Source organism: Lucilia cuprina, chromosome 3, assembly GCF_022045245.1.
Source record: "Lucilia cuprina isolate Lc7/37 chromosome 3, ASM2204524v1, whole genome shotgun sequence".
NCBI classification, from domain to species: Eukaryota; Metazoa; Arthropoda; class Insecta; order Diptera; family Calliphoridae; genus Lucilia; species Lucilia cuprina.
Genome location: NC_060951.1, coordinates 63,416,761 through 63,442,480, shown reverse-complemented (window position 1 = coordinate 63,442,480; position 25,720 = coordinate 63,416,761). Strand labels below are relative to the sequence as shown.

The window sequence follows — 25,720 nt, the reverse complement described above, 5'->3', positions numbered from 1 at the left end:
TATTATGGTGTTTTTGTTGCTTTATAAAACAACCAATAATTTCTGTCGTTTCCCTTTAACTTCCAATAAGAATTCAATAAAAACTCTAAAAACTATAGTGTTGAAACATTTACGCTTAACATTTGGTTGTGTCAGCGAGCAAACAGCTTCTACATTTCCTGGCATAAAGATTTTGGACGATTCATTCGAATGCTGCGAGTGTGTATTTAAAGTATAAGTTGTGTTACTGTATAATATTTCTTTTATATTTATGTTTTAACAGTGATGAAGAAAATAGGTTGAAACAAACAAACTAAAATATCAAGTAACTAGCTAACTAACAAACTTAACTCACTAACTAATTGTTCAAGAATCTGATAAATCTAATGTTTTGATTAGTCTCTACGATGATGCCGAGAAAATGTTTGTGAAATTTTTAAAAGATGTTCAGATTAACCTATTAATATGCACTAGTTTTAACCACCACTGTTCGTGCTGCATATGCATGTTGCAACTCAATGCAATGAAAACATTTCTCTCTTCATTTCAAGACGTTTAGGAAAATAAAAATATTTCAACAATATAAAGGAACCTCTTCATCTACATAATATGCTTTAGGGAAACTTCGTTTCATTTTTGCTTTGAATATGAAAATCAAATATATTTTCTTTGCACTTCATAAAATTTTATATTGCTTTTAAAAAGACAACCAAAAAAGTCGATGATGATGACGACCCTGACGATGTTGCAAAGAAAATATCAATAGAATCGACTTCCGGTGAAAAAGCAGGGCACATTTTATGTTTTCAAATTAGTTTTTCAAAATTTATTTTTCCGATATAAAAGTTAAATTGTAAGTGTAACTATATTAGTTTCAGCATTTTATTCACAAAACTATAGATTAATTAAAAACATTGTGCAATTATATAAAAAAAAAACATATTATTATGACCAAATGGTCATGGGAAAGGAAAGTGTTATGTTTTAAAAGAAACGTGAAGTAACAACTCCCACCAACAACAGCAACATAGAAGTGCCAGCATAGGCCATAGCGGAATCCCGAGCCAAAGGAATTTCAGTAGTATTGAATTCCAAGAAATTGCAACCAGCTCCCTCACATGTATAACAATTGGAAATATCCTTGCATAAACCATTATCTTGGGCACTTGATAGACAGCCACGTTGAACAGAATTAGTTTTATTAAGACCATCTTTGCGAATATAACATTTATCTCCCAATTTATAGGTGGGACAAATCACAGGCTTAGCATAGATATCAGTGGCACATGTACTGTTTTCATTATCACCGCTACATTGCAAACACTGCAAACGATGAGTAGGGAATACTTGACGATTGCAACCCTCGGTAAAGGTACAAATCAAACATTCCATTTCATTGTTACAGTTAGACGCAGTGGCATTATCCAAGTCCATAGCACAACCACGAATAGTGTTACCATCTAGAGGGATAAGATGTTTAAAGGTTATGTTATGTTATAAATGTTTTATACGGTTAATTACTTAAAACTCTGGTGTAACATTTCGATGTCGAATTTTTGCATTCTTTAGCTAAAAATGAATCGGGATTCGTGGCACATTTAATATCGTTAGCAGAGTTACATTGAACGCAGGCATCTGAAAAGAGGATCAAACAAATATACATTATTACATAATATCGGAAATAAATAATTAGTAAAATTAGGAAAATAGTGGAAAAAACGGGTAAAACAGGTTTTCTTAAATATCTTACATAATATTAGTGATACAAAAAAAATTTTAAATGCACCTGTATCTACTCTTAAAATGAGCAGATGGGTGTCTGGTACGTTTTTGAAATTCGTACTTTTAAGGGGTAAAAATGTGTAACAAAGGTGATTTTGGTACCTTTTTCAGCCTTTTATAACTTTTAAACTAATTAACATAATCAAATTTGTCTAAATATTTTGGATACATCTCTCAAAATTATGAGACACCTGTTTCGTACTTTTTTAAAATTCAGTCCTTTTTGGGTGTAAAAGGAACAAAACTGTATTTATGGTACTTTTTTTAGCACATTAAGAAAACTTTTTCGGTTTATTGAATTACATATTCATATTAAATTACGGACTAACTCTGTAATATTTATTGTAATAAAATTTTTGCTATTTCACTGGGTAAAAAAGTACCAAAAAGGGGAAAAACGGGAAATTTAATTTTATTCAAACTCATTGAGCCAAATTTTATAAAATTTCAAAAAATAGTTTATTTACTCACACAAAATACGCTTTTGGTATATTATTTTGGAATTCGAGTACTAAGGCCTATATAGGACCAAATTCGAGTAAATTGTTTGGTACCTTTTTTAAAGCACAATTTTTCTGAAATAAATGAATGCAGATTTGAATCGTTTGAGTTTTATCTGTGATATATATGTAGATTTAAATACGGAACATATTGTACTTTTAAGCGAAAAGGGAAAACATTGTACTCATTTTATTAGTACTTTACACTTAGGTAAATTTTATTCCACTTTTGGTACTTTTTCTTCCTTCAAATGATACTCTATGTGTGTTCTTTAATATGAACTGAAAACACATGATTATTAAACATACACGGTCTTCATTGAATAAGATCCTTTAAGAGACAACTTTTTAGCACTTTTTATCTCATAAATTGTAGTTTTTTAATTTTCTAAAATATTCAACCTAGGAACATTAATTTTAACATACATGGTCTTGACTGAATAATATTCTGGAAGTAGGAATTATTTGGTACTTTTCTATTATTCAAATAGATTCTTTAAAATGGTTAACCGGAACACACGGTCCTTATTAAATGAGAATTTATTGAGAGAGATCTTTGTACTTTTTCGTTTTTCCGATGGCACTTTTTAATATTTTTACGATATTGAACATAGTTTGGGTAGCGAAGCACCCAGGGTATGCTAGTTAATTATATTTAAGATTTCAAATTTAAAAAGTCAAAATATAAAATATCAATATATGTATAAAAAAATAGTTTTATTTTTATTATAATCCCAATAGTTATTAAAATACATGACATTACAAATAAAAAAAACTTTTTACACAAACATAAGTAAAAATGTGTATGTCTAATGGGACTGTACATACATACATATGTAAACACAAGATAAGTTATCGTTTGATAAACCTATAAAAATAATTATTTATTTTTCAGATTTTAATCAATAATGAGTCAACTTATGTTAATCATAAATCAACAATGTTATTACATATTTAGTACATATTAACCCATATATTCATAAATGCTTAATAAAGTTATTGATGGTTTATTGTAGGAATTTCGTAGGGAAAATGTGCGTAATAAACCTAAAATAATAAATACGGGAGAGAGGTTATAAAGAAGTTGTCAAAGTTTATTTGAGAATTAAAAGTAAAGTTTGAATTCTGTTCGAAATCGAATTGGAGATTTATATTCAATAAATTATCTTCAAATCATAAATATTTTAAGAATTTTATTTTATTTAAACAATTAAGTAAAAGATTTTTTTCAATTTTGAAATTAAATTTTTCAAAATCATATTAAAATTTAATTTCGAAATTAAAAAAAAAATTAATTTTATTTGTTGCACTTTAACGAAATGTAGTACTTATCGGATTTCAAGGCAAATTGTAAACGGTCTGGACTTGTAAAAAGTTTCTAGATTTTGGGCGAGGCCGACCATATAATACCCTACACCTGTTACAAAAATAAAGTGCCTCAGATCTACTTAAGCAATTTATAGTTGAATACAATTATGGAATTGAGATTGCCAAATTTTTATAAGGGGCTTGGGTCAAATTAGGCCCTATATTTATAAAGTTCATTAGAGTCATCAAGGCTAGTATAGAATTTAGTTTTATAGCTTATTGTCGAGATACGAGTATATTAAACATAATTATTAACTAAAAAGCCCTATTCGGCGGGTTAAGTTATATGGGGGCTAGGTGAAATAATGGAACGATATTAACCATTTTCAATAGGCTTCGTCTACGGTACCATAGCAGATCATCAGCCAAATTTGATTGAATTATCTCTAAAATTGCGACGTGCAGTTTGATTACAAAGTTTATAAGCCCTATTCGGTGGGTCAGTTGTATAGGGGCTAGATGAAATAATGGAACGATCAATAGGATTCGTCCCTGGGACAATAGAAGATAAAATGATTCTCAGCTGCTTGGTATACTTTAAGGTGGGTTTAGATAGGACCAATATTATTATTGGGTTACAAAAATCAGCACAAACCCAATATATACCCTCCCCTCTAAAGTGGTGTAGTGAATGTGTGTTTCTAAGTATGTTTGTTTTTACTTTATAGACGGCTAAGTGGCTGAACCGATTTTCTGGAAGTTTTCACTGTGCCCTCCGGTATGTCTGGAAGGAACTATAGGCTACCTTGGTTTTTGTTAGGCGAAGTGCTACACCCACATACAAAGACAACTTTGACATCCATAAGAAATAATATTTATGGATAAAATGGGCGAAATTGTTAGTGGCATGGCACCTTCCATATTAAGAAAATATTAAATCAGTATATCAGACTACCAATAGGGAGAGCGGCACCTCCCATATGAGTTAAATATAAAATTTCGTTTATCTGCAAAATAAATAAATCGAAATTCTTAAAATTTTGTACAAAACTAAATATTTTGTGAAATAAAGATCAGACTTTCATCAAGGGAAGCTTGCAATCCCCATATAAATTAAATAGAAAATTTTATAGATTTGAGCAACTGTTACATCTATGACTTTTAAATTTTACATAAAAAACGTTGACATTCATGTGAAGATTTAGAGAAAAATTAGCGGGGAATGGGGCACCACCAATATCAATTAAATCAAAAATTTCGTATATCTGGGAAATTATTAGATAATTTACATTTCCATTAAAATATTAATGAATGACATATCCCATATATAAAACGTTATATATCTGAATAATTAATATAGTTAGAATCTTCAAGATTTTTAAGTGTTTTTTTATATTGCTTTTAGGGTAGCATGTACACTGTGTATAAAGCTTTCATACTTGTTATATAGAATGTTCTGTAATAGTTTTTAATCTTTAATAAAATGTATTGTTTTTCACAGATTTTTAATTATTTTATATTAGTTGTTTGCAGGGATTTAAACGTCATAACTTTAAAAATCGGTTTATACTTTTGCTTATTACTGAATGATGTCAACTGTTAGTTAAGAATACATGTGTGTGTATATAAGGTCCACCACATTAATCAATATTTTACAGATAAGATAAGAAATATTGGTAAAATCAAAATAATATATTAATAAATAAATTACGAAAACCCCTAAAAATAAGACATATACCAAGTTTAAACTACAAGTGTAAATTTTTTTAATTATTTTTTATAAAAATGTTATGCAAACAGTACTTCACCAGGTGAAAAAGACTTTGATCATATTAGTATTGAAAACATTTAGACATTTTTAAAAACTTTTATTATAACTTAAACGTGAAAATTCTTTAACACTTTTATGGAAAATATATTTTTTTATATACATATCTTCAACCATTTTCTTTATTAATAAAGCAAATTGTTAAAGTTTATTAAGATTATTTTATTACCAGCATTCACATAAACCAAATAGGCTATAAATAGTATTCCACATGTTGCAAAGAAACGCATTTTGCACTGAGTATATAACTTTTATTTTTTTATTTACACGTAAAATTAATTTTTAAATTAATAATCTAATCGATCACTTTTAACTTCTCGCAGCGACAATACTAGACTGAGTAGTTAAATGCAATTTCAAAATTGTTTTACCTTCCTATCGATAACTATTTTTTTTATAACTTTTCTAATCTTATCTTGTATTTATTATTTTTATTACTATAGTATTGATATTTATTTTAGTATTTCTGTATTGTATATTGATGATAACATTTTTGTCACTTGTTGAAATGAAAAAAAACTAACAGTAATTCCTTTTGCTCGAAGAAGAAGTTCTTCCCGGATAATCATATTTGCGGTATTTTAGGTCGATAATTTTTTTTTTTTATCGATAAGGTAAACAGTTAAATATGCGTCATATTGACTTTCTTGGAATATATTTTAAAATTACAGGTCGTACTCTAATTGGTAATATTTTTTTTGCATAACATAAAGATAACTTTTAACTGTAAGATACTGAAAAATGTTATTAATTGAATTGAGTTTGGCTCTATTTTGGATATACTCATTATACGACTTTAGTGGGGAGAATATATTGGATTTGTGCTGATGTTTGTAACTATACCAACCCTAAAGTAAACAAATCGGCTTAGAATCGTCGAATAAACTATGTCCGTTCGTCCTTCCGTCTGGCTGGCTGTCCATATAAACCTTGTGCGCAAGATACTAGTGGCAATTTTCAAGATTATTGAATAAAATTTGGCACTCACATTTTTTGGTCCAAGGACAAATCCTATTAAACATGGATAAAATCGGTCAATTATTTCGTCTAGCCCCCATAGAACCGTACCCCTCGAATAGGCCCTTTGGGATTATAATTAAGTTAAATGTTCTATAATGTTAACAAATGTCAGCAAAACTTAGTTTTATACAACTTTAAATGACATTACCGATTTTTACAATGATCGGGCCTCATTTGATCCTAGACCCCATACAAACTCCATTCAGAAAATTCAAATATAAACACTAATAAAACTTTTAAATTCTACATAAATAACTTTGAAGTAGACTTTAATTCCTCTACCAACATTTATAAGGATAGGCCCATATTCTCCCATACTCCCCTTTGAGCCCTCTTGTAAAAAATCTCTTTTTTTTGCCAAAAATAAGTAAAAATAAAAAACAAATCAAATGCTTTACTTTTTTTCTAAATAATACCCATTTTTAACATACTGACTTGTGTATGGTCGGCTATGCCCGACTATACATTCACACTTGTTTCTTATTGACAAAATTTTCACATTAGTGTGAAATTTAGAAAAAATAAATAATATAATCTGGTTAAAATAAAGTTTTTAATAATAATGACTAATGTCTTACGTATTAACATTTTTGAAGGGAAAAAGTTTTCGACATGTGGTTTTTAACAAATGCCATTTGAAAAGGACTCCTCGTCCTTGTGATATCTGCTAGACTCCCTATTTTAGATGAAAACTACGATATCATTTCGGATTGGCAGACTAGCAGTAATAAAGGAATTGACTACCGCAATATAATATATTAAAGGGTGTTTGTTAAAAGATCACTAAAGATTTGATCATTCACCGATCTTTGTTTTTTATCAATAAAAAATTGCTTATTTGGCTCGTAGATGTCCAATTTTTGTATGCAAGGATCAATAAGAAAATCGATTTTGCATTTTTGGTTATTTAATGCCATTTGCAATTCAGGTGATGATTTGTAGATAAGTTGGTTAAGGGCACTCCACCTGATCACACTCTATGTAAGTAAAGTCTAATGAAAATGAAATTCCATTCCATTCCATCCGTACTCTTCTACACAACATTTTGACAGATCATATTACTTGTGTGATTGTGTAAAGCCGACTTTTGTAAAATTACAGTGGAGTCAATAAATAGACAAATAATAATGCAGGCCAGAGGACAAAGTATACTTTTTAAAAAGAAAACTCTGCATTTGATCTGGAATTTGATATACAGTATCCTATAGTTTAAAAAAATACATTTTTTGACCTTTTTGAGTCGTTGTAATTATTTGACATCTCCATATAAAATGTTGTATGCCAACATTTTACAAATAATGTCATGGCGCTGTAATAACGTTTTAAAAAGGGCTAAAATAGCGTTTTCTAATCTTAAATATGATGGAGAAAATGTAAGGACTAATCTGGATTTAGCGCTGCTGCTTGGTTTCAACATTTAAACTTTTTCAAAATTTCTGTAAAAAAAGTAGGAAATACGGAAGATAATATAATAATTCCTTAAATTCCTGTAACTTCTTAATCAAATAAAGGCATGAACAAATTTTTAAGCTATACAAATGTATTGAAATAAAGATTGCAGCCGCTTATATTAGAAAAGTTGTGCCTAATTTATTTTATTTTTGCACTTATCGCCAATTTTGCCGTCTCTGATTTCTTTGTCATCTCTAAAATCTTGCACATAACTAAGTTTCCTACACTTGAATTGAATCTGTCAAAAACACCGAAACAAAACAAAAACAATCAATTGCAGACAAATTAGCAAATAGTTTAAAAAAATGTTTTCTTTTTATTAATTATAAATAATTTAACTAAAAATGTGTGTAATAATTTGCATAAATGATTATTGGCAACATAAAATCTACTATCATATTGTGCCCTCCAAACAAAATATCAACAATAACAATTTGAACAGAATCGACTATAATTTAGAAGTTTTGCAAAAAATCAAAAGGACAACCAAATGTTCAAGTGTTAATAAACTGCCGGTATTGAAACGTTTAAAATGGGAAATTGATGGTATAAATTATTATTATTTGCAAAAGGAATTATTAAACTTTGTGGAATATAGAAAAGTGCTGAGTACTTGGCTGCAGTTAAAAGGAGTGCAATTATTATGGTTACAAATTGTTAAGCCGGAGAGGGATATAATCGATTGGAAATGGTGAGTGCGTTTTCTATTAATATAAAGTAGTAAAATAAGAAATATACCTACTATATAAATTGCTTTAATTTTCTTTAGGAATCGTATGCTGGCTGTTATATTATGGGAAAAAATAGAAATCGAATATCTAATGTCCTGGTTATCTACCTTAGGAGGAGCTTTTTCAGCTTTAGGCGAACAATTCTCCAAATGCGTAAGTTAAATGTAATATTTACTTACATAAACGAACTAGTATTTTAACTATTTTTATAATAATTTTCAGGCTGAAATGGCTGGCAAAATATCACAGAAACAACTTATGATTGGTATTAAACTGGGCGACCCTTTCCTACAATCTAGATGTAAACTTTTTTACAGTATATCATTAATACAAACAGGTCGTTTGAGATCTGCTAAGTATATCATAAGACAACAGTATAACTTTGCTCGTAGCCATGCCGAAGTGGATGGACGTTTAGTTAAAATGTGCAAAGGAATATGGTTAAAATTACAATACGAATATGGCTTAAGGCTGAAATCACGCAAAAAAGAAAAAGAATTACAAAATCAAAAAACTAATGGTGCCGGTGACAAATAGTTGTCACTTTTTATCTTTAAACTGCTGTTGAACTCAGGACGAGTGGAAATGTTTACTAAAAGTGGAAGAAAAATTTTTATATTGTTTATTTCTTAATATTGTTTAATTTAGCTTTTTTGTGGTTTTGTTGTGTGAGTTTTTCTAAAAACCTTTTAAAGATTAAAGCTTTTAGTTTAAATGCTTTTTCTTTTTGATTTTGAAAGGTATTTGTTATAATGGAAATGTAATAGTGTCCAATTATTGAAATAAAACTTGATAATTTTGAATAAAAACGTGTGGAAATCATTTTCAAAACGCAATTTTAATTTTTAAGTGGACTGATTGATAGGATTGTAGTTTTTTTGGAGTGATTTTTTATAAGTTAATCTTAAAGTGAGAATATTTAGATTTGAAAGTCGTTCAATGAAATTGATCGATTGGTAATATTTTAGGAGTATAAAGCCAATTTAATCTTTATATTTATATCCATTCAAAAATAAATCTGGAGCTTATTTACAACATACCTTATCGTAATGTTCCTTCTTGAGATGATATTCTCGAAATTGATCAATTAATATTTATATACCTCTTTCCTTCTAAATTCTCTACATAAATTCCATTCCTTTTTGAAAAAAGATTTTTAAATCACAACCCTTACCAAGAAAATAAAAAAATTAAATTAAAAGGAAGCATCAAATATTTTTTTATATAGAAAAAAATGCATTTTATAATATTTTGTATCTTTGTTTCGTTTTTCTTTACCAATTAATAATTGTTGTAAATCAAATATGTTGTATGTTGTGTGTAGTATGTATATAAGATAATAATAAATATATATAAATGGGTTAATATTGTATGTATTTGTATATTTGTTTTATACGTATAAGTATGTATTTTGTTGTTTTTAAAATATTTATATTTATATAAAAGATTATACCGCTTTATAATTCTTTAGGAATCGAAAAAAAACAGGTTGATTTTAAAAATGCAAATCATGATTGGAAATAAAGGTTTATAAGTAGACCACCATGTTTGTCATCAAGGAAAAAAGCTTAATGGTTTGTTTTGTTACAGCTGTCTTGAAGAGGAGTCGTGTGTGTGTCTCTCTGGCTGACAACACATGTTTAGTATTTTAGAATAAAGACATATACGATGCACTATATAAATATTATAGATGAAACCTTAAGACACTTATTGGGCCAAGGTGCCCATGGGATCCCAGGCAGGTAAAACAATAGGTTCTTGATCGAAAACACGTAAAATATCTTCAGGCACATATTTTTTATCGACCACAACTTCAAAGCCAAATTCTTTGAACCATTCGGCCGACATAACCAAATAACCCTTTTCGCCACGATCTTCGCCCCAGGAATTTTCCACACGTAACTTCTTTGGTTGGGAATTTTCCTAAATTAAAAGAAAAATAATATTAAATTTTAAATGTTTAAACGTATTTTAAGTGCTTTTAACATACATCTAGTGAAACGGCAGTAAAGACCATGGCATGAGTCATGGCAGATTCACCATAAATCAAACGATCAGCTTTGGTCAAGGTTTTCTGTATATCTATATCAAAGACCAACTTAAAATCGTGACTAGGAAAGATTAGAAAAAAACATTGAAAATTTATAAACTCTTTATAATTTTTAAAATAAATAACTTACACATTCAAGTCCTCGATACCTTGTCTAGGAGCAAAACGTTTGCTAACCTCACAACCAAACCACACGGGTTCACCAGCTTTTATGCTGGCTGCCACCATTTGCAGCAAGATTTCAACGGGTTGATTATTATACAACACTGGACGACCATCGACTACATTACCCAAACAGTCTACAGTATAAGCTTGATTGTATTTGCTAGAAGGACGGGGATCAGTAACTAAACAAACCTAAACAGAAAGAAGCATTTACTTTTTAAGTAATTTAAGGTATTTTATACGTTTTTATAAACTAAATACCTTATCCTCAACATTAAACAGAGGCTTAACCATGGTATTGTAGAATTCAAGTGGAGTTATGGGACCCACTGTATGGTATGCTTTGGTTTTGTTATAATACTCCCAAGTAAACTCTTTGGCTGGTATACCCAAACATATGCCAACAACTTTATATATTTCACCCATCATTTCATCAACTTTAGCATTGACTTCATCGTCACTTGGATTTGTATCCATCAGGTCACGCAGTACTTTGGCATATTCACGCAACTAGCAAAAATAGGAATATGAAAAAAACCACACACAAATTATAAAGCTAATTAGTTTACTAAACCTACCTTGCTCTTCAAAACACCATTCATGCGTACACTAGCTTCAGAACTGTAGCTTTCGGGGAAACATTTCTTTGGCATAAGACCATGTTTGGTTATCAAATTAACTAACATATCCCACTGGCCACCATCTGAAGTTGGATCCTATTAAAAGAAATTTTAACTTTTTTTCATTTATAATAATAATAAAAAAACTTACATTCAATAAAAATGATACCAAACGACCATCAACCTTCTCGCCTCGCTTGGCAGTTTTAACAATGTTATTAAGGAAATAGTTGCAACGTTCAATTTTATCCCAATAAAATAAATATGACTGAGAAAACTCAAATTCTTCTAGATTATACTCTTTCATAAATGGCAAACGTAAACAATTCAAAGCAGCAAATAACCAACATCTACCGGAACTTTTTTGGTTTGTCACCGGTTTGCCCTCCATTTCCACCTACAATAAAAAAAATTACACATTTGTCGATAAATAAGTAAATAAATAAATAAATAAATTCTATACGTTACCTTATAAGTAAACACATGATTGGTGGTTTCCAACTGTTGGCGTGACAAACATACATCCCAGGGATCAAAACGGGAGCATACATTTTGTGCCAAAATATTTTTCGGCTCACTATAAAACTCCTTACGCCATTTGTCTAATTTATCTTGTGTTATGGCCGAGGTAGAGGCTAAAAGAAAATTTGAGCCACTTGAGTGTTTATTGTGTTCGAATATATTTCTTAAAATTCGTTGGTTTGCTTGTAGTAAGGAACGTTGCCTACTGGTGGTTTGATAAATTTTATGTACAACTGAAACGGCGTGGCAGAAAAGAAATTTTGGTCAAACGTTTTTTTTTTATTAACCCACTTAAGAACCCAAATTGTGCTTGATATATCGATCATAAACACATAGAGAACATGAATGAAATGTTTTTATACAAAACGGACAAAATATCATTAACGTTATTGTTGTGGTTTTATTTATTCAAGAAAAGTAAACTTGATTATTAATTTTTTTTACTTCAAAATTTTAAGGGAAAAAGTTTAGCTAAAACTCCAAATTTTAGGTGAAAAACATTTGAAGTTGGAGTGAATGTTAGAAGATGACAAACTTTAAAAAATTGAAATCCAGCGACTAAAACTTAATATGAAATTCAGAGTGGTTCATTATTTAAAATTTATTATTGGCCCTATAATACATTGTTATTGTTAAATACATAATAACATAAATAAATAAAATGTTTAATTAAATATAGAAAATACTTTTTGTTGTTTATTTAATTAAAAAAAAACGCTTCAGAATATCAGTACACTGAAAAAAAATCCATGCCTAATATATACGAAAAATGTCGTACATTGTACGAATCGTTCGTTGTTTCGCACCAAGAAATTATTTCGTAATATATATGAAATTGTACGAAATATTTTAGTATAGTGCAAAATAGTCTTGAAAAAATTAATTTACATAAATTGAAAAAAGGGAATTTTGAATAAATATGGTAAAATTTACGAAATATCAATTTAATCAAAAATATTTGTACATTTTAAAATAAATTTTCTAATTTTAGTTCAAAATTATTCTCCACACGAATTGTCAATTTTTTTTTTATGAAAATAATTCGAGAATAATATTATACTTTTTCTTAAATTTTATAAAAATATTGTAGTTTTTTTTAATCATAATATAATTAATATCATTATGTTTAATTTCGCTAAAATTTAAGAAAAAAATATTACGAAAGGTTTTCGTACTTTTGTAAAAATAGAAAAGAGTTTCATTAAATAATATTTCGTATTATACACAAAATTTTTGTAAATATTACGAAAATAGAAGTTACGAAATTTTTTCGTAAAGTTGAGCATGGATTATTTTCAGTGTACATAATGCATAATCATCACAAGTACCTTTTTTCGTAATACTTATAATCATTTGTTTAGATTTTACGTGTTTAAAATTTCAATTGGATTGAAGTTATAATGCAAAAAATATAAAAAAATAAAAGTGAGAGCTATAAAAATTTATAGTAAAACAACAACAGTAAGCAGCAAACAAATTTACACACAAAGAAATGCAAATGAGGCAAGCAAATATTTTTATCTTAAAACATAAAAACAACAGCTAAAAAAAAAAATAAAAGATAACGACAGAGTTGAAAAAAATTAATATTAATAAAAAAAGTACAAAAGATCTAGGCAAATAATAACAATGGCACCCCCTCTTGCACCCCTCCTCTATTCTTCTGACTACTTATGATGATTAGGGCACATACGGACAAAAAAATAACAACTACAACAAGAAAGATATCTTGGTTGGCTTTTGTCTTCTCTGGCAAAATGTATTGCAAAATTCCACAACCGCAACAATTGTAGTTTTGTGCCACATTTGTGCCAGCAAAAAAACAAGCAACAAAAAAATATTCAAGCAATCAATACATATTATTATTTCCAGAGTTTTTTTTCATATTATTGGTTTATTTAGTTAAAATACTTTTTTTATTTGCTTTTTTAGGAAATTATTAAAATTATGTTGTGGGTGCATTATGCAGCACTTTCTATTGTTGAAAAAAGTTTTTCTTTTTAATTTTTATTTATGGCAATTTTTTAAAAACACTTTAATTTACTTACACATTTTATTGTTCACAAATTGACGAAAACAACCAAGTTAGGTTAAAAAATAAAAACTTTTTCTTTTTTTTTATTGTTGGTTTATACGCGTTTCCGTAGGAAATTTTTATTTTTTGCAAAATCTCACAGAGATGCAAAAGCGGCAATGACAAAGTGAAATGATAACAGGCTTGCCAAAGTTTTAAAAAAATGTTAATTATCATCAGAGAGGCCACCTTTATTAAAACCCAAATATCTCTAGTAAAATCTCTTTAATTAATAATATTATTGTTTTAACGGAACATAATGTTATGACCGGTTATAATAATTTAGTAAGACAACATATAATATTACTTAGATATTTAATTTTATTTCCTTTTTGTTATGATTTTATATCCAATTAAATTATTTTTGTGTTATGACAATTTCATTCTTCATTTGGTTTTTGGTGACCCTGTTGTTGAATATTAACAATGATGCCACATTAACGTTTGTTGTATTGACCTGCCTAATTTATTTGCATGACTGGAGTAACATTTGCCCTACTGTCCCTTTAATGTGAATATAACAAAAACTTTTTAACAGAAACAAATTTTAAAAAAATTACCATAAAAGAGTTAAATAAAAATTTAAAAAAATGAAGAAGTTTTTAAATTTAATAGTAAATACATTTAGACGGCAGTCGGTATGATTCCAGGAAAACAATATATTATCAGCTGGTTGAATAACAAAACCGCCTTATGTAAATTGGCCTTGTTCCCAACCAAATAAAACCCTCTTGTGCAGTGTAGGAAAAAAGTAAATAAATGCTGCATTCTGCTGTATTTGAAGTGCGCCAGCATTTGTGCTGTGTAAATGTTTTCCTAAAATTTAAACAATCTTTAAATGAAACAGAATCTCTAAAAATTAATGTGGACGAGACCAAAGTGCAATTACAAAATCCAAAATGTATTGCTGAGATATTTGTCAACAAATACTTTACGATTTTAGCGGGAACATTTAGCAACTTAATTGTTGATTTGGGAAATGCTGCATTTCGTATTAGCATAAAAGATGTTCAAATAAATGACTCGCAAAATCAAAAAGAGGAAAAAATTGCTGGGCAGTTGAATTTGGTGGAGCAAGACGTGGCATCGGTGCTGTGTAGTAATTGTAAAACAACTTTGGTAGTTTCACAAAAGTATGAGAAAATACGAGAATTTCCTTCGGGAGCCATAGATGTAAGTGAATTTTTTTGTCATCATGGTCCCAGCTTTAAAGATGTTTTAGTGCCCGGCTCAAAGGATTTGTTTTATGGATTTCAATTTATTGTACTGAACAGAGAGGTTATAGAAAATGCCACAAGGGAAAAGGAAAATCATCTCTACTGTAAAAGATGTTTAAGATATTTAGGAGAAACCCTGTTTAATGGCCGAGCCGCCAAATTGTGGTGTGATTCGTTACGTTTGAATTTAAAAGATAATATAATGGATATTTTTGCCTCCAGTGCTCAATCACAAATTCACAAACTTATGCTTAAGGTCATAGAAGAAACCTCATTACCCTCACAGGAACCTCTATTAAGAAATATGCATTTTACCAAAGTTTTATTGGAAGCTAGTTTTCCTGATCGTCTCTCGCAGTATTTACTTGTTCATATTTTGGAAAAACATTTGCCGATTTTAAGGCTAGAAAAATGTGAAGAGGACTTAACTACTGAATTATCTGCAAATACTCGCATTGAACTGAAGTCATGTAAAGCCTTTAAAGTACTTTATCGTTTGATAGCTTCTAAAGACGAAGAAGCTATCAACAATAATGATGAGGAGTCAAGTAAATGGCCACCATTGCTAGAATACTGGCAGCAGGATATTAATATTTTAAAAATGAAAATTTCACCTTTTCTATTTAGCGCTTTTCATAAAGAATTAGGACAAAATATTAATGTTTTGCCCGAAATATATCGCGTAAATAATGATGACTTCTTGCTTAGTTATATATTTTATTGATTTAATATAAAATGAGACTGAAAAAATGAATGTAAAGTTAAAATGTAAAGCCAATTAATTAGGGTTCTCAACTAAAACCCAAGATAACTTTCAAATATAATTCATTATTTCTAAACTCTTTTTGGAAGATAATTTGTTTATAATTGACTAATTTCCAATTTATAAAAGTGTTCTCCCTTAAATCAAGTTTTGGACTTCATTTATAATATGTTTACTTTCAATATTAAACGATTTTCAACTGGCACATTTGTACTTCCCTTAAAGCTATATAAATTTAGAACAATTGTTATGTTTTTATAAGAGTTTTTATATATATTTATTTACTATTACAACAATAACATAATAAAAACTATTTTAAAAAAATTAATAAGGAATTGTAAATTATTTTGAATACATATAACGTTGCCAGCTTGGATTTACATTTCAAGATATGGAAGTCATTGCAATGTTTAATGAAAGCTTATATATTTTTAGATATTTTGCAAAAATTAGATTTGTTTTAGTAATTGGCTGAATGTCAATAATTTGACTCATTCCAACTGAAACCCATAAATCTATTAAGTACTAAAACCTTAAAATAATTATCAAAATAACAATGTTTTAAAACAGACAATAAAACTAAATAAACAAACTTCTTAAAAAAATGCACACATATTTGAGAATAAATATTTGTTATGGTTTTCTTAACAAGCTATAACTTTTACACAAACTCTTGTTGTTTAATTGGGAATATATATAAATATATTTTTTTTCCTTAAAAATTCCAAGTTAAGATTTTACTTAGCCATTTTACGCATTTGTTTGGTTTGTTCATGCATGGCTATCTCTGCCTGATCGGCTTTATTAATCATTCTGTCCAAAGCATCTAAATGAGAAGTCATTTTCTTATCTAAATCCAATTTAGCTTGACGTATTTTTTCTGTTGGTATCACTGGTTGACCCTCCTGATGTTGCATATTATCCAAATTATCAAGAGCTTGATTAATATCGGCCGAGGTATTGGCTGCTGTTGTATTACGTCTTGATGATGTATTGGGCGTGTCTTCGTTGAGTTGCGACTTAGCCGTATCCATTGAACTAGTTCTGCTGAATATATTAGTGAGACTACCACAAGCAGTTTGTTTAAAACGATTAAGTTTTTGTTGTGTTGATGATAAAATACCAGTCAATTCGTCCAATTTACTGCCTGTTCCCTTTAAAGCTTCATCTTGTTCTTCCAGCATCTTTAAAGAGTTTAAGATTTATCTTTTTTATAGTTTTAATTAATTTTTTTATAAATTTTTTTCATTACCTTGGCTTCTGCTGCTTCACGTTCATCTTGTTCCTGTTGAAGTCTTTCGGATCTGGCCTTTTCAAATTCTTCTTGGTCAGGCTTTGCAATGCCCAACAATTCAGCTCTCATACATTCATATTCATAAGTTCCTTCGGCCATTATATTAAATTTTAGTTATTTCTTTATAACAATTAAATCGATATTTTTTCCACGTTTAATTTAAAAACAATTTATATAGGACAAATAAATCCGGTGGTAATTAGTCTAATGGTTGAATTGACAAATGCCACTCTAGTTCCAAAATCGGCGCATGAGCATAACTCAAGTGTTTATTATTTGTTTTAAGAAGTAAATAATAAAAATATTTACACTGTTTCCATAGTGTCAGATGCAAATATTTTGAATTTAAGTATGATGTTATACGCAGTCATGGAAAATATAACTCTGACCTACATATACGCATTAGTCACACGCAAATTTAGTATTTAGAGAAAATAATATATATTCCTTTAGCAGTCATTTGTTTTTTTATTTTTAGATCCTCATATATGTTTTATTAAGAACAAGTTAATTGCTTTGTATAAATAAGAGTTCAATTACTACTGAAAAGCATTTATAGTGTCTACACTCCATACATTTTCCGGTTAATTAGGCTTCTAAAAATATATTTCTTAACATACATATAGCTTCACTTCTCATACAAAGTTTTTTACAAAATCTAAATACACATTTAATTTTTAAAGTAATTTTTTTTCAAGTTTATTCAGTACATCTCTCATAAATCTGTATGTATGATTCGGTTAATGTTATCATTTGAGGCAATATTTCGGTTACATGTAAATCTTGCATTTCATACCACTGACCATTAGCTTTGTGTAAAATATGTACACGATAAGTTCCCTTATTAGGTTCACCATCATGTACAATATTTGCTACTAAATTATATTTACTATCGGGCAATTTTTCACGATTGGGTATAGATAAAATGTCGCCAAAATCCACATTTCTGAAAGAAAATACATACAAAATATTATTTGGAAAAACTTGTGAAATCAAAGGATAAACTTACTTGATTGGAAAGTTAACAATTGTGGGATTTTTCTCCAAAAAGAAAGTATTTTTCGTAAATCTTTTTATGTACAATATTATAAACTGCGGAAGTTTAGTGATTTCAAAACGTTTCAGAAAATTATCCTTATAAGTTTTATACTCCTTTTCGGTGGTACCATTAAATTTAGCTAATAACTGATAGAGATTAACTTGTGGTATAATATTTTCACGAAACTCGTCGGTAAATAAAGGTGGTGGTGGTAAATCACACGTTAGATACAGAAAATTAGAATCCTCACACTTTTCTTGATATTCTTCTGTAGCCAGCAGTAGAGTCTTTTGTGTATCATCCAATTCCACTGGAGGTATCTTACGTGTATATATTTTCATTTCACCCAAAAATATTTTATTTATTATGGACGAATCAGCTCTTTTGTTGCCTCTTAAAGCGCGATGTAAGGTGTGCAAAAACCAGGATAGAAATTCAATGGGATCACCTTGCTCGGTAATTTGAAAACGTTTGTTTGACCACAGCACTACTGACTGCAACATTTCGTGTGGAGATACATGAGCCTTAAAATTTCGTGGATTCCAAATTTTTCGCATTAGTTCACCAAAACGCTGCACTAGATTGAAAATAGAATCACCTGGAGGTCTTTTAATTTTCGCATAATGTTGTTCACGCAAAAAATAGTCCCTTAAAGGTCCCACATGTGACAGAGCATGTAACACCACATTGCAATAATCATTATTCTTAATATTATTCAAACCTACTACACCTGGCAAATACAGAGTGCCGTCTACTGTACGCGAGTGTTTGGGATCAGATTTATCCAAGTTATGTATATCTTGCTGCGAAAAAGTGGGGTTGAGAACATATTTAATATCGTCCAATGATGAATCAATAATTTCATAATTATCCGGCAGACAGTAAAATCTTAAGGTTTGCAAATTTAGAAAAACATGATGAGCCTCTGCCACAGAATGTGTATATGCATGAGTGTTGGTACCACGTCCCTGAAAGTACTTGCCGCAAACCAAACAAGCATAAACATTGATACGCGTCAAAGAAATGGAACACAATTTTTCGAAATCAAAATCCAATAGTGGACGATTGATGGTGTCCAAATAGGGACAAACCCGATATTTGGGATTAAACACAGATGGAGTATCTAGTTCTAGAAAAAAAATACAAATTTTTTAACTAAACGAAAACATGCTTGGTTACTGTCGGCCTTTTCTTACCATCTTCATTGGTGTTTATCACTTCAGTTTTGGCTTTTTTCACTGCTGGTTCGTCTGTAAAAAAGTTGATAAATTAAAACGAACAGTATACTGGGTTATAATTATATTTTTACCTTTAGAATGCATTATTTTTAATGTTTTTTGTGAAAATAACTTTTCTAAACATTTGTATTAAAATTACAATATCTTCTTCTACTTACAGTGAGGCATTCATCTCGGAATTGATAACACATAACATTAAAGCTGCCAGATTGCTTACTGCCGGTCAATACTAGGAAACTTTTTTTTTTTGGAAAACTTTTGAGTGAAGAGAAAGTATATCATTCCTCTCTCTATTCAGGTCAGATGGTTTTATTAGACATCCTGGTTTTATTGGCCTCTGTATGATGCCCTTAAGTCAAACTTACTGTTAAGCTTTCGCAGGGAGAAAATTAGAATTCTGCTATCGGTAATAACAGGACACTGTGTTATTGGCAATCTTGTCAGAAGAATGGATCTCCGGTACAATGAATACTGCAGAAGTTGTCATAATTAGGAGGAGGATGCCATATCTCATCTCCTCCTTCACTATCCGACATTTAATGGGAACAAGGAACTCTATTTTGTATATGCTGTTTTCTCTTATATATCCGGGATAAATCTAAAGAATATCCTAAATTTCACGAATCGAACCAGCTAGTTTAACTCTAGAAGTAGTGAGTAGTTTTATAGGAAAATACTCCCATGATCAATAGGGTATAACAGCGGTACCGAAATAAGACGGACCCACTTTAGCAACTTAAACTTGTTTGAGTGGCTACCCTTCTTACATAAACCTACATATGATTTCTAAAATACTAGTTGCACTTTTTATGTAAAACTTTCATCACCAAATACATTTCATGAATATAACATTAAACAAGTATGAATGTATAGTCGGGCGTAGCCGACCACATGATACCCTACACCATTCAGTATGTATGTTAAAAATGGGGATTATTAAAAAAAAAGCATTTGGTTTGTTTTTTTAACTTTATTTCGGATTATTTTTCTTTTTTTTGGCAAAAAAAGATTTTTTAAGAGGGCTTAAAGGAGAGTAGGGCAAAATATGGCCCTATCCCTAAAAATGTTGGTAGGGGGAGTTAAGACATCTTCAATATTATTTATGTAGAATTATTAGTGTTATTAGTGTTTGTAAGTGAATTTTGACCTTTAAGTCATTTTCTGAAGGGGAGTTTGTATGGGGGATAGGGTCAAATGAAGCCCGATCATTACAAAAATTGGTAGTGTCATTTAAAGATTTATAAAACTAAGTTTTGTCGGCTTTTGTTAACATAATAGATCATTTAAATTAATTATAAGCCAAAAGGCTCTATTTGGTGGGTACGGTTGTATGGGGGCTAGTCGAAATAATGGACCGATTTTAACCATTTTCAATAGGCTTCGTCCTTGGGCCAAAAGAAGCGTGCCAAATTTTATCCAATTATCTTGAAAATTGCGGCCTGTACCTTGCGCACAATGTTTACATGGACAGCCAGCCAGACGGACAGACGGACATAGCTTAATCGACTCAGAAAATGATTCTAAGCCGATTGGTATACTTTAAGGTGGGTATAGGACGAATATTTTTGTATGTTACAAAAATCAGCACAAACCCCCACTTAAGTGGTGTAGGGTATAAAAAAACAAACAATAGTTGTATTAAAATACAAAAATCTTCATTTATTTTGAATAAAAAAATTATAATTTTTAATACTAAATAAGATTATTTTGACATGCATACAGTTTGAATTAATAACCAACCACAAATAAATGTTCATATAATTATATGCATATATAAATATATGTATGTTTCTGTTTATAAATATATTTTACAAAATATAACATTTTTTGTTATTAAACTTTAGAACGGATAACAATTATAAAATTCAAAACTTTTATTGTTTTGCTATATTTTAAAGCAAAACTATAAAAGTTACAATGTTAAGATTTTGAAATCAATATAATTTTGGAATAAGAAATGATTTAAAACTAGTATTCGATTATTTCATATTGTTTATTAATTAAAATATTTTCTATTAATTTAAATGAAAATAATCCGATTATGCTTTTGTTGTAAAATTAACAATTACAATTTTATAATAGTTTGAAGAACTACAAAAAACTATTTAAATATTAATAAAAACAATTAGAATAATATATAAAAACATTTACAACACTTTTAGTGTAATTTTGTTTTATTTTACAGTTGCAATAAAGGGTTTATAGAATATTGACTTAAAAAGATCTGATCAACTATATATTCAATTTTATTTATTTTACCACACGTCAATATTCTATGGGATAGTTAAAGTAGAAATAAAAATAAATTCATATATTCGTTATAAGTTGCTTAATTTGATTTTTAATTTTAAATCTAATAAGGATTAACCGCTGCCAAACCTACTCGACCAGCTGAACGAGAAAAAACTGGCTCGGCGTAGCTGTGACGATAACCTTTTGGCATATTGGAAATAGCTTTTCCATGAGGTACTGGAGCACCTATACCACTACCACTGCTTGAGGGTGAGGCTTTCGATAGAGATGTGGGAGGATATGAATCATCAGGGATGCGATGCCGTTCCATTGAACGATCTGCACGATGATGAGCTCTCTCTGAACCGGAACGTCTATCGGGTGAATAGTCTCGTCGTGTGTATTCTCTGGATTGATCACGATCACGTATGCGATGATCTTCTGGACGGCTGTGATGGTCATGCGATGGCTGTTCGCGATAACGTGGTGCATCTCTGTAATCATTGCTGTCAATTCTATTTCTAGATTCGGCACGTTTGCCAGAACTGTCTCTGGGACGTGTATTGCGACTATGAACTTCCATTTTGGAGGGAACAGCATTCGATCTGATACCATGTTCAGCCCATTGATCACGAGATCTGGAACGTGATCTAATTTCTGGAGGTGGATCGTCATACAAATGTTCTTCATCACTCCAATCGTCATAAGCTCGTGATTTGGGTTCTGGCGTTTCTATGGGGCCTCTAGAGCGTGATTTGTAATCTACAACATCTTTTTCGTCTGACAAATCATAACGACTGCCGGATCTCTCCATGGCCCGGAATTTTTCTTTTGTTTCTATAAAACGTTCCTTATTCGAAGTGTTGGTGTTGTATTGCTCTTGTCTACCATGAGCTGGGTAATTGTAACTGTAATCTCTTTCTTCATCATGTTGGGAATGTGCTTTGCTACGTTGACTGAGTTTGCTATGTAAAGGCTCCTTAGTTCTGGCTACATTTAAGTCACCATTACTATCATATGATTTATAACGCATGGCTGAAGATTTCATCATTTTCTCCATACTTTCTATATAGGGAATACTTTCAGGTTCCCGATAAGGATTGCGTTCCTTACTACGAGAAAGATGTTCCCTTTCTCTATCGCGTGAATGATGTTTAACAGCTTCCACATTACGTTCGTCACGAACATCGCGGAGTTCACGAACGTCTCTTGACCTGGCTCCAGCACGTTCGGCTGTGCGATGCCCAAGTTCTGATTGATCTGGGGAATTTGATTCCCGATGGAAACCAGCATATTTCTCTCTAACGACATTTTGTTCAAAAGGCAAATCAGCTGGGTCCACATAACGATGTTTACCTCCATACCTTTGGACCTCATCGGCAGCATAAGATTTCGAATGTGCAGTAGGCTTTGTTTTTGAAGTTGAATATTCCATAAATTTCTGCTTATCGGTAAGATTTTCTTTGCGATAACCATGATGTGGTGGTGGTGCATGATGATGTTGATCGTCAAAGTCATCTAAACTATTATTCGATTTGTACTTATAACGTTGATCACTTACATCATGGTTTAAAGCCATATTTTTCTTCATTAAAGCAGTTATTTCATTAGTCTTCTCCACATCGGGTAGTTTAGTACGTTCTCTACTCTTTTCCTCTAGCTTATGATGGTTATACGCATATTGTTCGCTTTGCAGTACACGATTTATTTTTGAGTCATAATTCGAGGGTCTAACAATAATCGGTTTAATTTCATCTTCTCTAGTCCAAGACGAAGAAGAGGGAGTCTTTGATCTGGGATCTCTTTCGGTAGAGGGTAACTTGTCACGTGGTGTATAGGGTTTGGCAGGCAAATCCCGCAAATAGCTATCGTCGCGAGGATGTACCGCATTTTTACGTGTCAGATTCATATGATGTTGATTAATAGGTGCTGTGCGTTCCAAAGATATTTGAGAAGGTTTCAAGGCTATGACAGAGTTATCAGCCTCATTGCTCCAATGTTCATCATCTTAAAAAAATATTTTATTACTGACTGAAATATTATTAAAAAAAATTTGTTAAGGACTTACCACTAGAAGTATTTATATCTTGTCTTTCAGGACTAGGTGCTAAATCGGAACCTATGCCCGATGAACCTCTAGAAGAAACCTGTTTACCACTGCTACTGGGCAAATTTTGTGTTAGTTCTGTTTTTGAACCCGGTCTATTGCTGCCTACGATCAACTGATTTCGACAACGCCTCAATTCTATAGCAGTCAAATTTCCCTTTGATCTATGCACCGTATCATAATCTCGCGGTGGCAGTAGCAATGGTGGTCCATTTCCATTTAGTTTTGCTCTTAATTCGGCAGCTAATGAATCAAATAGTTCCGGATTGGGTAAAGGCTGTTGTTGTAAAGGCAAAGGTTTTAATCCCGATGGTGATCGTGATATGGGTGAGTTACCACTAATATCTTCACTACATTCTGATTCTCGAGTACTATTACCGGTATCGCTGCCTAACGATGAAACAAATCGCTTTGATGATGGTTCATGTCTTGCCGATCTTGCTTGTTGTTTGTGATGATGATCATCATAGTTATGTTGTGATTCTTTCTTATGATTAAGTTCTTCGTTGTGATTCGATGTTTTATTAGACGATGATGATAACGATGGCATTCCAGGTATAATTCCCAATCTGTAGGATAGAGGAGAGTAATTAAAAGTAATTCAAGTCTAAATAGCACTTGGTAAAAAATAAGCTTTTGTGTACAAAGATTTAAAAAATTAGTCCAATTTAGAACATTGTAGTCCTTAAGTTTTCGTCTCGTGTTATATATTATTTTACTCATTACAAAAATGCACATATACCTTGATTCCAAATCCTCAAAACGCTTCTGATTTTCAGGGCGATTTATCAATATCTGCAACTGTTGATTCAAAGCCTCGGCGGTAGTTTCAGAATCACAGCGATACGCATGCACATGCAGGGGACATTTTGTGACTGGATTATAAAGTAGCAAAACGCAGGCTACTATATCGTCCGTTTGTACGGAACTTGTTATGGCACTGTGTGGTATAAAATGTTTAGATGAGCCCTGGAATTCAAAATTTTATATTAATTAGATAAACTTTATTGTTTCAAGAATTTGAAAATTTTGCAAAACTATTCCCCCAGATTTATTAAAACATTCTTTCCTACTATTCATTTTAATTTAAAGTTCTTAAATTTTTGGATCAATTTTATTAACTTAAACTGACAGCTGTCAAAATCTTAAGTCTTTAAACTTTAATTATCTTCAATTTCGGAACAACTTATTCATAAATATAAAAACTCACCTGTATAATTTTAATTCCTTTATGCGATACTTGCAATGTTACTTTAATTGGCTCCTGTGTACGTGATCTATCGATGAGATACGGTAACACGGAATTAATGACTCGATGTCCTCGCAAACCTTTAGCTTCTTCAGCGCCCAAAAACCATACGTAATACGATGCCTTTTGGACATCACGTCTTAAACGTAACGCCATATTTATATTTTAAATAATTGGTGATTATATAGTTGATTTTTTAAACGTGATCGCCACACAAAACTAAAAAGAGAAATTGAGAAAAATTTAAATAAAATTTAAATTATAGACAATATGAACATTTGTAACAAGTTATCAAACTAGAATTATAGTATAAATCTAGTTCATTTCTAATTTAGTTTTCTCTTCTAGTTAAGGTCTAGTTCAGTGCCCGTTCTTGTTCCAGTTCGGTTCTAGTTCAGTTTTAGTTCAGTTCTAGTTTGGTTCTAGTTCAGTTCTAGTTCATTTTTAGTTCAGTTCTAGTTCAGTTCTAGTTCAGTTCTAGTACAGTTCTAGTTCAGTTCTAGTTCAGTTCTAGTTCAGTTCTAGTTCAGTTCTAGTTCAGTTCTAGTTC

The 25,720-nt window shown here is 30.5% G+C and overlaps 7 protein-coding genes across 7 annotated transcripts in view; 2 read left to right on the top strand and 5 right to left on the bottom strand.

The window, feature by feature from the left end:
* Positions 1 to 781: 781 nt before the first annotated feature.
* Positions 782 to 5,744, bottom strand: LOC111691141. The gene is made up of 3 exons (XM_023453786.2): positions 5,567 to 5,744; positions 1,501 to 1,614; positions 782 to 1,439 (listed from the first exon to the last, which is right to left on the bottom strand). Exons 1-3 carry the CDS (start codon positions 5,625 to 5,627, stop codon positions 964 to 966), a joined length of 651 nt encoding a protein of 216 aa, XP_023309554.2. The 5' UTR covers positions 5,628 to 5,744; the 3' UTR covers positions 782 to 963.
* A 2,353-nt stretch (positions 5,745 to 8,097) lies between these two features.
* Positions 8,098 to 9,419, top strand: LOC111691142 (uncharacterized protein F58A4.6). The gene is made up of 3 exons (XM_023453787.2): positions 8,098 to 8,560; positions 8,639 to 8,753; positions 8,823 to 9,419. The coding sequence occupies exons 1-3, from the start codon at positions 8,214 to 8,216 to the stop codon at positions 9,135 to 9,137; spliced, it is 777 nt and encodes a 258-aa protein (XP_023309555.2). The 5' UTR covers positions 8,098 to 8,213; the 3' UTR covers positions 9,138 to 9,419.
* Positions 9,420 to 9,795: 376 nt separating this feature from the next.
* LOC111691121 (bleomycin hydrolase) lies at positions 9,796 to 14,174 on the bottom strand. The gene is made up of 8 exons (XM_023453764.2): positions 14,006 to 14,174; positions 11,904 to 12,070; positions 11,587 to 11,832; positions 11,394 to 11,531; positions 11,077 to 11,325; positions 10,781 to 11,007; positions 10,591 to 10,711; positions 9,796 to 10,523 (listed from the first exon to the last, which is right to left on the bottom strand). Exons 1-8 carry the CDS (start codon positions 14,007 to 14,009, stop codon positions 10,308 to 10,310), a joined length of 1,368 nt encoding a protein of 455 aa, XP_023309532.1. The 5' UTR covers positions 14,010 to 14,174; the 3' UTR covers positions 9,796 to 10,307.
* A 575-nt stretch (positions 14,175 to 14,749) lies between these two features.
* LOC111691125 lies at positions 14,750 to 16,616 on the top strand. Its single transcript, XM_023453768.2, has one exon. The coding sequence runs from the start codon at positions 14,791 to 14,793 to the stop codon at positions 15,970 to 15,972; it is 1,182 nt and encodes a 393-aa protein (XP_023309536.2). The 5' UTR covers positions 14,750 to 14,790; the 3' UTR covers positions 15,973 to 16,616.
* Positions 16,617 to 16,659: 43 nt separating this feature from the next.
* LOC111691126 lies at positions 16,660 to 17,537 on the bottom strand. Its single transcript, XM_023453769.2, has 2 exons — positions 17,264 to 17,537; positions 16,660 to 17,195 (listed from the first exon to the last, which is right to left on the bottom strand). Exons 1-2 carry the CDS (start codon positions 17,402 to 17,404, stop codon positions 16,749 to 16,751), a joined length of 588 nt encoding a protein of 195 aa, XP_023309537.2. The 5' UTR covers positions 17,405 to 17,537; the 3' UTR covers positions 16,660 to 16,748.
* A 356-nt stretch (positions 17,538 to 17,893) lies between these two features.
* On the bottom strand, positions 17,894 to 19,737 carry LOC111691133 (U4/U6.U5 tri-snRNP-associated protein 2). Its single transcript, XM_023453777.2, has 4 exons — positions 19,654 to 19,737; positions 19,541 to 19,594; positions 18,315 to 19,473; positions 17,894 to 18,251 (listed from the first exon to the last, which is right to left on the bottom strand). The coding sequence occupies exons 1-4, from the start codon at positions 19,664 to 19,666 to the stop codon at positions 18,005 to 18,007; spliced, it is 1,473 nt and encodes a 490-aa protein (XP_023309545.2). The 5' UTR covers positions 19,667 to 19,737; the 3' UTR covers positions 17,894 to 18,004.
* Positions 19,738 to 21,314: 1,577 nt separating this feature from the next.
* The window catches only part of LOC111691110 (zinc finger CCCH domain-containing protein 13), a 41,641-nt gene continuing 37,235 nt past the window's right edge, over positions 21,315 to 25,720 (bottom strand). Inside the window, exons 3-6 of the mRNA XM_023453753.2 lie at positions 25,132 to 25,389; positions 24,664 to 24,890; positions 23,883 to 24,490; positions 21,315 to 23,821 (exon numbers count right to left, since the gene is read on the bottom strand). Coding sequence (XP_023309521.2) covers positions 21,936 to 23,821; positions 23,883 to 24,490; positions 24,664 to 24,890; positions 25,132 to 25,326 — 2,916 coding nt within the window. The 5' untranslated portion in view covers positions 25,327 to 25,389 and the 3' untranslated portion in view covers positions 21,315 to 21,935. The remainder of the gene's footprint in view (positions 23,822 to 23,882; positions 24,491 to 24,663; positions 24,891 to 25,131; positions 25,390 to 25,720) is intronic.